At 45.7% G+C, this 15,734-nt stretch overlaps 1 protein-coding gene across 1 annotated transcript in view; it reads right to left on the minus strand.

Annotated features, from left to right (window-relative positions):
• Window positions 1-15,734, minus strand: part of LOC144269605 (cytochrome P450 4B1-like) — a 43,728-nt gene that overhangs the window by 11,720 nt on the left and 16,274 nt on the right. The window contains exons 5-8 of the mRNA XM_077825383.1: window positions 8,998-9,122; window positions 8,324-8,475; window positions 7,500-7,606; window positions 1,990-2,180 (exon numbers count right to left, since the gene is read on the minus strand). Coding sequence (XP_077681509.1) covers window positions 1,990-2,180; window positions 7,500-7,606; window positions 8,324-8,475; window positions 8,998-9,122 — 575 coding nt within the window. The remainder of the gene's footprint in view (window positions 1-1,989; window positions 2,181-7,499; window positions 7,607-8,323; window positions 8,476-8,997; window positions 9,123-15,734) is intronic.

The following is a 15,734-nucleotide window of genomic DNA, read 5'->3' on the forward strand; positions in this document are numbered from 1 at the left end:
CAGGGCAGGCAGGGAGCTTGCCTTAGCCCCGCTGAGCTGCTGACCGGGAGCCGCCCGAGGTAAGTGCCCCCCAGCGGGAGGCTGCACCCCAACCCCCAGCCCTGAGTCCCCTCTTGGAGCCAGCACCCCATACCCCCTCCTGCACCCCAAACCCCATCCTGCATCCCAAGCCCCTTCCCCAGCCCTGAGCCCTCTCCAAGAGTCAGCACCCTATACGTCCTTCTGCCCCAGACTGGAGCCCCCTCCTGCACCCAAACTCCCTCCCAGAGCTTGCACTCCTCACCACCCCTACACCCCAACCCTATGCCCCTGGCTCAGCCCAGAGCTCCCTCCCACACTCTGAACCCCTCAGCCCCAGCCCAGAGCCTGCACCCCCTCCCAAACCCCAACCCCCTGCTGCAGCCCAGTTAAAGTGAGTGAGGGTGAGGGAGAGCGATAGCATGGTGGTGGTGAGGGATGGAGTGAGCAAGGCTTTGGGGAAGGGGCGGGGTAGATCCTGGGTTGCACTTAAATTCAAAAAGTGTGTAGAAAGTTTGGCGACCACTGCCTTAAAGAGTGTACAAAGCTGTATAGATAAGCATTTGGGGTGAGTAAAGAAGCCACAGTGAAAAATGACCCAGTGTATTCAGGTTTCAGAGTAGCAGTCATGTTAGTCTGTATTCGCAAAAAGAAAAGGAGTACTTGTGGCACCTTAAAGACTAACCAATTTATTTGAGCATAAGCTTTCGTGAGCTACAGCTCACTTCATCGGATGCATTCAGCGGAAAATATTCAGCCTCCTATTTTTCTGCTCATGGAATATTATGTTTTTACTCTGTGGGTCCTGCCTGGTTGCAGACAGTTTGCTGAAAGGTTCTGGCATTTTCTACTCGAAATTTAAGTCATGTGGCTTAGTTGTGATTAGTCAGATAGGTTATACAAAGTTGCCTGGCTGAATGAGGGTACAAGCATTACCATCAGCAACCTTTGTCTTGGAACATTCAATTTGGTTCCTACAAATATTCATGCACGTGGATTTGAAATTTGCTTCCCACAAAAATCCATGCCAATAATACCTAATCACTTGAACATTTTCAGCGAGCCAAAGGGACAGAATGCAAGGAGGCCCATGAGAACTCATTAAACCATTTGAATAATCACAGAACATGATTGAAATCTACTCCCAGCTCAGTCCAAGTGGTTTAATCTGAGAGTGACCCTAATTAAAACAGCGTTACAAAATTCAGCTTGCCTTTGACCACAACAGTTTTTGATGGACAAGTAAAATATTGTTTAATTTTCTCATTATCATCCAAGGTTCTCATACATATTACAGTGACGAGGGCTACTTAATTATGTAGATTAGAGGGCTGGATGGCAGGAGGTAAAATTTTGCACGCATGCTGGTAGATTTTCCTGACAACTTTGCAACACAGATATCCGGGGTAGCGTCCGCTTATTGTCAAAGGATCTGAAAGTCACATATGGCACCATTATCTCAGTTGTTTATGTCAGTCTCATCAGTAATGTCAGGCCCAGCTGGAGATTAGCACTGGTGAACTGAATGCCCCTGAAGAGCCAGACAGTGGAGAACAAGAGCGGGAACCATTTTTAAACCTGTGGGTCCCACAAAGTTAGTGTCTATTTATGTTTAATGTGGGGAGTTGGATGTTTAAATATATAAGTAAGTCAGAGCTAGCTGACCCCTCAACTATTTGACAGTCTCCAGTTACCATGCAAAACATGAAATGTTCTTGCAAGCATCCATGTTAAAGACAATGAAAATCCTGTTCAAAACTCTGACCCAAAGACCATTGGAATCATTGTAAAGACTCCCTCTGACTACCACTGGGCTTTGGATCAGACTCCAACTAAATATCAGCGCAACATACCACACTGCTTGATGCCCTGAGTTTCAGGGATTTCTTGGTTTCCAACACTCAAGAATATCTTAGTTCACCAGACATAATCTTGAGAGGAAATATCATGGAATAAGATGTGAGCGCTCACCACTGAATGGTCTCCCGGTCTCCCAGAAGCTCCCGTATCTCTTCTCTGCATTTCTGCTGGTGCTCTGGGTACATGGCCAGGCAGTATAAGGTCCAAGAGATCCCACTGGCTGTGGTATCATGACCCCCAAACATGAAAGTGTCCACCTCAGCACGTATGTCTTCATCAGATAATCCTGCTCCCTTTTCATCCTAATTAGACAGGGATATTGGTCAAGGGAATGTATTAGCCCAGATATACTTTGCTTCTGCTGTACCACATGGCACCTAATGCTGCCCTTGGCAAACATTAAGCAGACATACCACTCCCCCCACCAATGGCGATGCCAAATGCAGAGTAACAGTGGGGTTAAAAATGGTCTCTTCTCTCTTTCTTTCGACCCCTGAGCTCCAGAAGTCTCTCTGTTATCTCAGGTCTCTTTCCCATTGGGCATGCAATGTGGTTCACTCCGAGACCAGTGCACAGACTGGGGTGGCCAGTAGAGCTGGTCTGGTTTTTTTTTTTCTTTTTCTGTTGGAAATTGTCTATTTGTTTTCATCCAGAAAAATTATGGGAAATTAGGAGTTTTCATCAAACTCTAAACTAAAAGATTTTGGCTGAGAATAGGCATTGCGTGCCTCATGGGAGTTGTAATTGGCTCCTCTTGTCCCCATTCTCCTCTGTGGGCCAGGATCCTGTGATGGGGTGTATCAACACAAGACTGGTGATGCAAGGGTTAACAAACTGCTTTGGGCCAAACAAGCCACACCCCTTCACCCTTGCTGGGCATGCTTTCATGGAGGGAGCATATAAAAGGGAATGGCTCAGCTCAGTCAGGGCTGGCTAAGGAGGAGAGCAGATGTGTGCAGCAGGCTCCTGCCGAGAAGCTGCCAGGACTGCAAACCACTGAAGCTGAGCATTGGGACTCTAGCCATTGTGTACTAGGGAAAGAGGCCGACTTGGACTCTCACCATTGGGTGGCATTGTCACTAGTAAAGAAGCTACTCATACTCTAGCCACCGGGCGGTACTGCCCCTAGCTAAAGCAGCTTTGTGGACGCTCGCCCCTAGACAAAGCCATTGCTAGAGAGAGCGACTCATCGGACTCTCACTACTTACTCCCACCAGAGGAAGCACCTCTTAGGATCCCACCAGTGACCTCTACTGCCCTTTAAGCAAAGTGACACCTTGTACCCCGCTGACCCCTTGACAGATCGTCAGAAAGACAACTCCCACAGTGCATCCTGGTCTCCTCTTTTTGTGAAGGGAAGCAATGTGGGTTCATACACAACTTGCAGCTTGAGCTATTCACCTGAGAGAATTTCTTCAGTAAGATACAAAATGAGCATGGACGCCAAAGCATGAGAGATCAAGGATTTGTAACGTTGATATCAGCACTGTGGATGTAATTCTTTTACCCACTGAAAAAGCTGAAGATGCTTCTAAGGAAGGATTGGGAGCTACATCACTATCGAGACATAGGTCTCAATGACTGCTCTAAAGTGCAATGAGATCCGTGTTACCAGAAGCACCACTGTATTCACACCCTCCACGTTATTGAAATAATCTTTGTGCAAAGTATGCCTTGTGAGGTATTAATTAAAAACTAACACACTGATCAATCTTCTTGTTTAATGTATGTACAAAATGCGGATTAAGAGTTATGAACACAAACTGAAATTATGACTACAGTGCGTTTACCAGGCACCTCTGGGGAGTGGGTAAACTGGTTCTCAAAGACAAAGAATAAGCTAACGCCTCTAGTCGGGTGTCATCAACGCTGACTGGCCTGTCAAATGGCTATTCTGTGGCAATGAAAGTTGGCAGGAATAGATCAATCTGGATTTTAGCAAACTACTTTGATCTCTGTGCCTGCTACTTCTAATCACTTTAAATCGATCTTTCTGTAGTTAATAAACCTGTTTTATTATATTTTATCTAAAACAGTTTGGGTTGAAGTGCTTGGGGGAATCTCTGCTCAGATTCCAAAGGCTAGTGCGTGTCTACTTTCCTATGAAGAAGTGGCAAACTTACTAATGAGGTTGCACTGTCCAAGGCAACCTTGAGCAAGAGGGCATATTTCATAGAATAGAATCATAGAATAACAGAGTTGGAAGGGACCTCTGGAGGCCATCTAGTCCAACCCCTTGCCCAGAGCAGGACCAATCCCAACTAAATCATCCCAGCCAGGGCTTTGTCAAGCCTGACCTTAAAAACTTCTAAGGAAGGGGATTCCACCACCTCCCTAGGTAACGCATTCCAGTGTTTCACCACCCTCCTAGTGAAAAAGGTTTTCCTAATATCCAACCTAAACCTTCCCCACTGCAACTTGAGACCATTACTCCTTGTCCTATCATCTGCTATCACTGAGAATAGTCTAGATCCATCCTCTTTGGATCCACCTTTCAGGTAGTTGAAAGCAGCTATCAAATCCCCCCTCATTCTTCTCTTCCGTAGACTAAACAATCCCAATTCCCTCAGCCTCTTCTCATAACTCATGTGTTCCAGTCCCCTTATCATTTTTGTTGCCCTTCGCTGGACTCTCTCCAATTTCTCCACATCCTTCTTGTAGTGTGGGGCCCAAAACTGGACACAGTACTCCAGATGAGGCCTCACCAATGTCAGATAGAGGGGAACGATCACGTCCCTCGATCTGCTGGCAATGCCCCTACTTATACATCCCAAAATGCCATTGGCCTTCTTGGCAACAACGGCACACTGTTGACTCATATCCAGCTTCTCGTCCACTGTCACCCCGAGGTGCTTCTCTACAGAACTGCTGCCAAGCCATTTAGTCCCTAGCCTGTAGCGGTGCATTGGATTCTTCCGTCCTAAGTGCAGGACTCTGCACTTGTCCTTGTTGAACCTCATCAGATTTCTTTTGGCCCAATCCTCCAATTTGTCTAGGTCCCTCTGTATCCTATCCTTGGCCTCCAGCATATCTACCACTCCTCCCAGTTCAGTGTTATCCGCAAACTTGCTGAGGGTGCAATCCAGACCATCCTCCAGATCATGAATGAAGATATTGAACAAAACCCGCCCCAGGACCGACCGTTGGGGCACTCCGCTAGATACCGGCTGCCAACTAGACATGGAGCCATTGATCACTACCCGTTGAGCCCAACAATCTAGCCAACTTTCTACCCACCTTGTAGTGCATCCATCCAGCCCATACTTCTTTAACTTGCTGACAAGAATACTGTGGGAGACCGTGTCAAAAGCTTTTTCTGGGATGCAAGGCTGGGGAGCTAGGGGCAATTGGCCGAAGCTTTTCTATTGATGGTTCATGAGTGGCTGGGAGATCATTCTTGTAACTCAGTTGGGTGTGTCCCTGCCTGTGGATGGCTATGTAAGGGCAGTGCCTATCAGAAGCTTGTAGCTTGACATTAACATCACAGTGCGAGAAACAGTCCAGGTTGGTCGGTTTAGAGGGTTCAGTGATGCCACACTTCGGGTGGCACCCCGAGGACCCTTTCACAGTAACACAATCTGTCACTGGGCTGGATTGCACCCGAGAATGTAACAGATACTATCAGAGAAAATTATTTCACAAATGAAAAATGATATGTTAGGTTTTGAGTATGGTTGTATAAAGTTTCACTAGTTTCTCACTGGTCTTGGATTCAAGGTTAAAATTGAAGATAAACCAGTGACTGTGATATAGAATCATAGAATCATAGAATCATGGAATATCAGAGTTGGAAGGGACCTCTGGAGGTCATCCAGTCCAACCCCCTGCCCAGAGCAGGACCAATCCCAACTAAATCATCCCAGCCAGGGCTTTGTCAAGCCTGACCTTAAAAACTTCTAAGGAAGGGGATTCTACCACCTTCCTAGGTAACGCATTCCAGTGTTTCACCACCCTCCTAGTGAAAAAGCTTTTCCTAATATCCAACCTAAATCTCCCCCACTACAACTTGAGACCATTACTCTTTGTCCTATCATCTGCTATCACTGAGAATAGTCTAGATCCATCCTCTTTGGATCCACCTTTCAGGTAGTTGAAAGCAGCTATCAAATCCCCCCTCATTCTTCTCTTCCGTAGACTAAAGAATCCCCGTTCCCTCAGCCTCTCCTCATAAGTCATGTGTTCCAGACCCCTAATCATTTTTGTTGCCCTTCGCTGGATTCTCTCCAATTTCTCCACATCCTCCTTGTAGTGTGGAGCCCAAAACTGGACACAGTACTCCAGATGAGGCCTCACCAATGTCGAATAGAGGGGAACGATCACGTCCCTTGATCCGCTGGCAATGCCCCTACTTATACACCCCAAAATGCCATATACAAGAAAGAAGTTGGAGCAGAGTCACTTTTGAAATAATTCATGCCCAGATATCACCTGGTAATCAAGGAAAGGTGTCAATTATGCATGTTCTTGTTGATGACATACAACTGGATGATCTGGCAAAAGCAGAAAGTATATGACAACGTGATACAAGCATCATGCAGTTTATCATCAGGAATAGGACAAGGGACCACCATTGAAGAATAGGGAATTCTTGGACTATGCTAAAATATGTGAATTTGAAGCTGTAGATACTGTGACAGGGTCGGGCCAGATGGCTACAGGAGAGTGATAGAAGGCAGATATATTAGCCCCAGGTTAAGTAGGTCCCTTTTCCCTGGGTAAGGTAACAGGGAAGGTTCCAGAACAATCAGGAACTTTCTGGAAACAATTAAGGCAGACAGGCTGATTAGAACACCTGCAGCCAATCAAGAAGCTGCTAGAATCAATTAAGGCAGGCTAATCAGGGCACCTGGGTTTAAAAAGGAGCTCACTTCAGTTTGTGGTGCATGCAAGGAGCTGGGAGCAAGAGGTGCAAGAAGCTGAGAGTGAGAAGGCATACTACTGGAAGACTGAGAAGTACAAGCATTATCAGACATCAGGAGGAAGGTCCTGTGGTGAGAATAAAGAAGGTGTTGGGAGGAGGCCATGGGGAAGTAGCCCAGGGAGTTGTAGCTGTCACACAGCTGTTACAGGAGTCAGTGTAGACAGCTGCATTCCACAGGGCCCTGGGCTGGAACCCGAAGTAGAGGGTGGGCCCGGGTTCCCCCCATCCCAACTCCCTACTTGATACCGGAGGAGTTGAACTGGACTGTGGATTCCACCAGAGGGGAAGGTCTCTGTCCTGTTCCCCGATCCACTCGGTGGATCAGCAAAGACTGTGGGGATTGTTCTTCTTCCTTTCCCCATGCTGGCCAGTGATGAGGCTAACTGAGTGAACGGCAGATTTGAGCCATGAAAGTGGCCAAACTGAGGGCTGCCATGAACCTCTGAGGTGAGAATAAGCGCAGGACAAGGCAGAGGAGGAACTTTGTCACAATATCTATAAACAAAGGAAGTTGAAGGATGTGGAGTCCTTAAAGAACTTTCTCCAGAAATTAACTGATGCTGGAGAAAATTCACTTTTAGCCCAACCCAGCTAGGTTGCTACAAAGTGGAAAAATCAATGTGAGAATTTTTTTGTCTAACAGACTTACACACACTTATTCACAAGATATGAGAAATAACCAAGGTTCTTCTGTACCTACCTTGGCACACAGAAGAATATCCAGGAAGTCCAGGTGTCTCTTCTTCTGGATCTTTTCAAGTTCTCGCTCATCCTTGAGGGATTTCTTCCTCTCCTTTATCACTTTATCTGTTTCAGAAAAAGAACAATAAAAATATATATTTCAAGACTCTGGATTGCTTTGCTAATTCTACCAACAGAGTGAAGGGCCATTTCAACATGTGAGGTTTTCTGGCCCCATCATCCTCCATGTTGATGATGATAGGATTCACTCTGTATGGGTGCCATAGGATGCAGGGCAGAAGCAGAGGCCTGTTAGAAGGACTCTACTCAGTGCTTTCTTGTATCTATGTGGGAGGGAATGGGATCGCTCTCATTCCATTACCCAGTTGGCTCCACAATTATTTCTCACTAAATTTGAGTTTGCATAATTCGAATTTAGGGGAAGGTCAGCTCAAATCCAGCCCCGATAGGTAATGACTGGAAGGTGCAATCAGGTGTCCAACTCACATAACACCTTTGATGGCAGACTTATCAAAGAAGCCAAGGGTCCATGAAGAGTGCACCTCCCTCACACCTCTAAAGGTGGACTCCCCAGAAGAGGAGTGAGGCACCTTGGCAGTGCAATATGTGGGAAGCTTGCACATCTATACAATGTCTATAGATCAACAGAAGACTTTGTTGCTATACTGAGAGTCATGGAGACCAAAGCACCAATCTGGCGCCTGTTGAAGTCAACTGATCGCTTCTCATTGGTTTCAGTGGGAGTTAGATTTTCTCTAAAGAGCTTTTTGCCCTTCTCCGCAAGTTTCAGAGAAAGACAGTGACAAGAACATTGAGAAATACCTGTTTGGAGATGCACCATGTCACAGGCCTTCTGGAATCGACGTCCATCACGACTGAGCCAATAGATGAAATCAATCTGATATGGGAGGTACCAGATCCTGTAATTTATCTGAAAGGTGATTTCACAGACAGATTTGATGTAGGAATTCTCCCTGAAAGAAAAGTTTGTAGAAGGATTTAAATGGCATTTAGCAAAGTATATAACTTTTCTGCCTGTGGTAGAGATGTAACATAGTCACCATGAATCCCAAAGTTGCAATATCCTATCCCTAAACAGTGAGTTCGTGGCAGCGGTCTATCTGGATAACATTGCATAAAGCTCCCAGTTAGAGCTGGGAGAAGAACTGACTTTTTGGTTTGAAGGCACTTCTAAAAAATAAAATAAAATATTCAGTTTAGGTTGAACTGAATCCAAAACTTGCCAGTGAATCAAAAAAGTCAATTTTCTAGAGGCGGATTCAAACCAGAGTCTCAGAATATCTGAACCGCTGGGCTAAAGGTTATAAAGGGTGTGGGAGGAGGGTTATCGCAACAGCACCACACCACCCCCTCCAGCAGTTTTGTGACTATTTGTGTCATATTCGCAAATAGTTTTGAGTCGACCAAAACTGCTTTCTTTGGCAAACAAATTATTTGTCCAAAAATTTTTGCCCAGGTCTTCCCCGTGTACTGACTTGTCGATCTGGCAGTTGCTCTCGTGACTAAAGGCACATTTCAAGATGCTGTCTAGAGTCATCAAGCTGACATGTCCAAAGAGCTCCACCGACTTCTCCTGAGTGATCAGATGTTCCCATTTATCCTAATGCAGGAAGGAGACGGGAAATGAGATGGGACAGAAATGCCTTGCTAGATGCTAGAGCAACAAGGTGGATGAGGTAATAACTTTCATTGGACCAACTTCCACAGTGAGAGAGACGAGTTTTCGAGCTTACACAGAGCAGTCGATATACCTAACACCACGGGAGAGTAGGTTGTTGACCCCCTCAGGTAGCTGATTGGTACAATGACTGTGCTACATCTTCTAACTTTGTGGGTTAATCCTTTATCTTGACTGTTTACAGTACATGCTTTTGACTCTGAAGGTTCCCAGTTCAACCCCCCTGTTGACCCAAGGGGATCAGTCACATTTGCATTTACCTTCTGGGTGGTTAAAATTTAAAATCTACTTGTGAAATATGGGAAAGGGAGGACTACACAGTGTTCTGTTAATCAAATATTAGCAAAGCTAGTTTTGGAGGAGCAGGGAGTGGAAGGGTTTAAAGTCAAAATATAAATGAGATCTGTATTTGTACCTGATATATAGTGGAGAGGCCAGAATTATTTCTCTCTATCCCCTGTCTCCAATGTAAGTCAAATGTGTTGATTATACTACGACAGCGTATTTAGATTTTAAGTTCTTTCACAGCTTCTCCCAGCCTACACTTCCAGCTTTGTCTCTCATTTTTCTGGTGAAAGCAGCAAAAGAGATCCCCTTCTTCTCTCCTCAGCATGGGGAGACTCTGCTCACCAGTGCTCCCCCTTGTCCTTAACTGATGAGGTAAGGACTCACCAGTCAGGGGAATCTGAAGTGGGAGTAGCAGAATGCCTGGCAGGGGAGTTTGTTGCGCTCCCGGCCTTCTGGATACTAGATGCAGCAGTAGTAACTCCCGATGGGAGGAAAGGCACCCTCTACAGCCTCTTCTCCATGAATTCTCCCCCTTACTGTTACAGGAGTGCTCTATAAAAGAGAGATGTCTGTAGAAATGTAAGTAGCCAGTAAATAGGTGAAGTGCCAATAGACGCTGCTCAAGAATATGTAGCAGAGTTCCTGAGTTTTGTAGAATGAATAAAAGTTGTAGTGTGCTGCAAATGGTTTCCTCCATGCAGCACTTTACATGGAAACCATGGAGCACTCAAGGACAGTAAAGCCATTGCGGAGAAACTAAATGAAATGTTTGCATCGGTCTTCTCGGCTGAGGATGTGAGGGAGATTCCCAAGCCTGAGCCAATCTCTTTAGGTAACAAATCTGAGGAACCGTCCCACATTGAGGTGTCATTAGAGGAGCAAATTGATAAACTAAACAGTAATAAGTCACCAGGACCAGATGGTGTTCACCCAAGAGTTCTGAAGGAACTCAAATGTGAAATTGCAGAACAACTAGCTATAGTCTGTAACCTATCTTTTAAATCAGCTTCTGTACCAAATGACTGGAGGATAGGTAATATGATGCCAATTTTTAAAAAGGGCTGCAGAGGTGATCCCAGCAATTACAGGCCGGTAAGCCTAACTTCAATACCGGGCAAACTGGTTGAAACTATAGTAAAGAACAAAATTGTCAGACACAAAGATTAACATAATTTGTTGGAGAAAAGTCAACATGGTTTTTGTAAAGGGAAATCATGCCTCACCAATCTATTAGAATTCTTTGAGGGGGGTCAACAAGCATGTGGACAAGAGTGATCGAGGAGATCTAATGTACTTAGATTTTCAGAAAGCCTTTGACAAGGTCCCTCATCAAAGGCTCTTAAGCAAAGTAAGCTGTCATGGGATAAGAAGGAAGGTCCTCTCCTGGATCAGAACCTGGTTAAAAGATGGGAAGCAAAGGGTAGGAATAAATGGTCAGTTTTCAGAACGGACAGAGGTAAATAGTGGCTTCCCCCAGGGGTCTGTACTGGGACCATTCCTATTCAACATATTCAAAAATGATCTGGAAAAAGAGGTAAATGGTGAGGTGGCAACATTTGCAGATGATACAAAACTATTCAAGATGGTTAAGTCCAAAGCAGACTGTGAAGAATTACAAAGGGATCTCACAAAACAGGGTGACTGGGCAACAAAATGATAGATGAAATTCAATGTTGATAAATATAAAATCAGACACATGGGAAAACATAATCCCAACTATACATACAAAATGATGGGTCTAAATTAGCTGTTATCACTCAAGAAAGAGATCTTGGAGTCACTGTGGGTAGTTCATAGAATCATAGAATATCAGGATTGGAAGGGACCTCAGGAGGTCATCTAGTCCAACCCCCTGCTCAAAGCAGGACCAATCCCCAATTAAATCATCCCAGCCAGGGCTTTGTCAAGCCTGACCTTAAAAACTTCTAAGGAAGGAGATTCTACCACCTCCCTAAGTAACGCATTCCAGTGTTTCACCACCCTCCTAGTGAAAAAGTTTTTCCTAATATCCAACCTAAACCTCCCCCACTGCAACTTGAGACCATTACTCCTTGTCCTGTCCTCTTCTACCACTGAGAATAGTCTAGAACCATCCTCTCTGGAACCACCTCTCAGGTAGTTGAAAGCAGCTATCAAATCCCCCCTCATTCTTCTCTTCTGCAGACTAAACAATCCCAGTTCCCTCAGCCTCTCCTCATAAGTCATGTGTTCCAGAGCCCTAATCATTTTTGTTGCCCTTCGCTGGACTCTCTCCAATTTATCCACATCCTTCTTGTAGTGTGGGGCCCAAAACTGGACACAGTACTCCAGATGAGGCCTCACCAATGTCGAATAGAGGGGGACTCGATCTGCTCGCTATGCCCCTACTTATACATCCCAAAATGCCATTGGCCTTCTTGGCAACAAGGGCACACTGCTGACTCATATCCAGCTTCTCGTCCACTGTCACCCCTAGGTCCTTTTCCGCAGAACTGCTGCCTAGCCATTCGGTCCCTAGTCTGCAGCTGTGCATTGGGTTCTTCCGTCCTAAGTGCAGGACCCCGCACTTATCCTTATTGAACCTCATCAGATTTCTTTTGGCCCAATCCTCCAATTTGTCTAGGTCCCTCTGTATCCTATTCCTGCCCTCCAGCGTATCTACCACTCCTCCCAGTTTAGTATCATCCGCAAATTTGCTGAGAGTGCAATCCACACCATCCTCCAGATCATTTATGAAGATATTGAACAAAACCGGCCCCAGGACCGACCCCTGGGGCACTCCACTTGACACCGGCTGCCAACTAGACATGGAGCCATTGATCACTACCCGTTGAGCCCGACAATCTAGCCAACTTTCTACCCACCTTATAGTGCATTCATCCAGCCCATACTTCTTTAACTTGCTGACAAGAATACTGTGGGAGACCTTGTCAAAAGCTTTGCTAAACTCAAGAAACAATACATCCACTGCTTTCCCTTCATCCACAGAACCAGTAATCTCATCATAGAAGGCGATTAGATTAGTCAGGCATGACCTTCCCTTGGTGAATCCATGCTGACTGTTCCTGATCACTTTCCTCTCATGTAAGTGCTTCAGGATTGATTCTTTGAGGACCTGCTCCATGATTTTTCCGGGGACTGAGGTGAGGCTGACTGGCTTGTAGTTCCCAAGATCCTCCTTCTTCCCTTTTTTAAAGATTGGATTTTAAAGTTCTCTGAAAACTTTCACTCAATGTGCAGTGGCAGTCAAAAAAGCAAACAGAATGTTGGGAATCATTAGGAAAAGGATAGATAATAAGACAGAAAATATCATATTGCCTCTATATAAATCCATGGTATGCCCACATCTTGAATACTGCATGCAGATGTGGTCGCCCCATCTCAAAAAAGATATATTGGAATTGGAAAAGGTTCAGAAAAGGGCAACAAAAATGATTAGGGGTATGGAATGGCTGCCATATGAGGAGAGATTAATCAGACTGGGACTTTTCAGCTTGGAAAAGAAACAACTAAGATGGATACGATGGAGGTCTATAAAATCATGACTGGTGTGGAGAAAGTAAATAAGGAAGTGTTATTTACTCCTTCTCATAACACAAGAACTAGGGGTCACAGAATGAAATTAATAGGGGGCAGTTTAAAACAAGCAAAATGCACAGTCAACCTGTGAAACTCGTTTCCAGGGGATGGTGTGAAGGCCAAGATTATAACAGGATTCAAAAAAGAGCTAGATAAATTCCTGGTGTCTAGGTCCACCAGTGGCTGTTAACCAGGATGGACAGGGATGGTGTCCCTAGCCTCTGTTTGCCAGAAGCTGGGAATGGGTGACACAGGATGGATCACTTGATATTCTTCTTACGTTCTTAACCTTACCACCTACCAGCTCCAAGAGGAAGACAGAAGAGAGTTCCTGAACCACCACCACCTTTCCCTCCACATCCCAGTTAAAGGATCAAGAGAACTAGTATTGCCAGCACTCATGATTTTATTATGCGTATCATGATATTTGGTGTTTCTCTTAAAGCGCCAGCTCCTGGAGTCATGTGAGTGCATGAAAATTTCAGCTTTTCATTTTCATAGCTCTCATGATTACAGAGAAAGGCTTGAAAATGTGGTCCAAGCGCACTCAAAAGAGTTCAGAGACCAGAGGGCAAATAAAAAGAACCCAGTTTATCAATGGCTGGAAGCTAAAGCCAAACAAATTCAGATCAGAACTAAGGCGCACATTTTTAACTGTGATAGTGATTAACTCTGGGAACAAACTACCAAGGGAAATGGTGTCTTCTCCATCTCTTGATGTCTTCAGATCCAGACTGAGTGTCTTTCTGGAAGAGATGCTTTCGCCAAACACAAGTTACGGGGCTCAATACCAGAGGAATGGGATGAAATTCTATGGCCTATTTTCTACAGGAGATCAGATTAAGTGATCTAATGGTGACTTCTGGCCTTGGATTCATTCAAAGATTCACAGCGTTTATTACTATTATTTATTATTGTTTTAATCTCATGAGTGTGAATCCAATCTTATGATTTTGACTGACCTGATTACGATTTTTGAATAGTGGGGGTTAATTGTACCAGGATACAAAATGGCCCTGTGAACTCCTTTCCCCCCTCCTGATTACTCCGGAGGGTGAGGCAGGGGGGAATTTAGCAGAGGAGGTGTGATTGGGTGTAGCAACCCCGCACTGGTGACACAGGGATTAACAAACTGCTTTGGGCCCAAGAGGCCACTCCCCCTCGCCCTTGCTGGGCACACTTCCAGTGGAGGGAGCATATAAAAGGAAGCAGCTCAGCCCAGTCTGGGCTGGCTGAGGAGGAAAGCGGACATACACTGCAGGCTTCTGCTGAGAAACCAACAGGACTACAGACCGCCAAGGCTGAGAATCCTGACTACACCACGGAAGCGCAGTTCACCGTAGGGACTGAAGGGGATGATGCACTGCAGCCAGCGGAAGAGATACCAGAGTAAGGATGAAGGGTAGGAAGCAACCCGGGGGACGTGCTTGGGGATATGGAGATCTGAACCCTGCAATGGGGTAATGGGTTTTGAAGGGCCTGCTTCAGAACATGGTGTAGTAGGGTGGGACCGGGTTCCCCTCCTCTCCCTGCACTTGCCACTGGGCCATACCACTGCCAGAGAGGGCAGCTCCTTGGTCTATTGCCGCTAGGCACTACCAGTGCCAGAGAAGGCAGCCCTCTGGACTCCTGTCACTAGGCACGGCTACCTCCAGAAAGAGGGAAACTCCTGAGACTCTCACTACTTACTCCTGCTAGAAAAGGCACCCTCTTAGATTCCCACTGCCCAGGCACTGCTGCCCTGAAGCCAAGCGGCACGGTCCCCTGACAAGAGGAGAATGTAGGGCCCAATGGAAGTGAATTGGGGGAGAAAGGAAGGGGGAAGAGGAAGAAATGGAGGAGGGCAGAGGGCAGATTTATATGGAAGAAGGCAGGAAAAAGTTATTCATAAGGGGAAATGGGAAAACTAAGGCAAAGGCAAGCAGACAGAAAGGGAAGAGTGAGAACAAAAAACTCAGGTGTTAGTCAAACTGTTCAAAATAAAGGCCACAAAAATGACCTGGCAGCTGGAAAACAAGCTTTCCAATGTGAGACCTAAGGAGCTCAGCCCACTCAGCTTATCAGAGAGAAGGCTGAGAGGCGACTTAACGCTGTGAATTGGTACTTAGGCGTGGGAAAGATATCTGATGGCGTGGGGCTCTTCAGCTTTGCTGAGGAAGGCATAACAAGACCCGGGAGCTGAAAATTGAAGTTAGGTGATTTCCTAAACACTGGAACAGCTTATCAGCGTTGGGGGTGGATTTGCCATCACTTGGAACCTGTGTGTGCAATGGGGTAAAATGGATGTTCGTAGCAGTCCCTTCTGGCTTCAGGATCTGTGAATCTCTGGGTCCCCCTGTTCATCTCCTTTCTTCACTGGCCATGGGGAGAACAGGATTGCCTGCATTGCCCTCAACATGCTCATAACACTTGCATCTCTGTATTAAGAGAATGACTATAATCGAATCGGATTCTTCAGGGCTTCAGTCATTTGCCTACGGGGGTCAGGAAGGAATAATTTTCCTGGTGCACAATTGGCCAGATGAATACTGAGGGGTTTTCCCACTTTTCTCTGAAACGTCAGAGACTGGCCACCGCTTGGGACAGGGCATTGGACAGGGTGGACCAGTGCTCTGAGGTGGTACAGAGAATCCTCTTTTTAGATGCCTGGCTGGTTTGACTCTCTCATGCATTCAGAGTCATACTGAT

Source organism: Eretmochelys imbricata, chromosome 8, assembly GCF_965152235.1.
Source record: "Eretmochelys imbricata isolate rEreImb1 chromosome 8, rEreImb1.hap1, whole genome shotgun sequence".
Lineage (NCBI taxonomy): Eukaryota > Metazoa > Chordata > Testudines > Cheloniidae > Eretmochelys > Eretmochelys imbricata.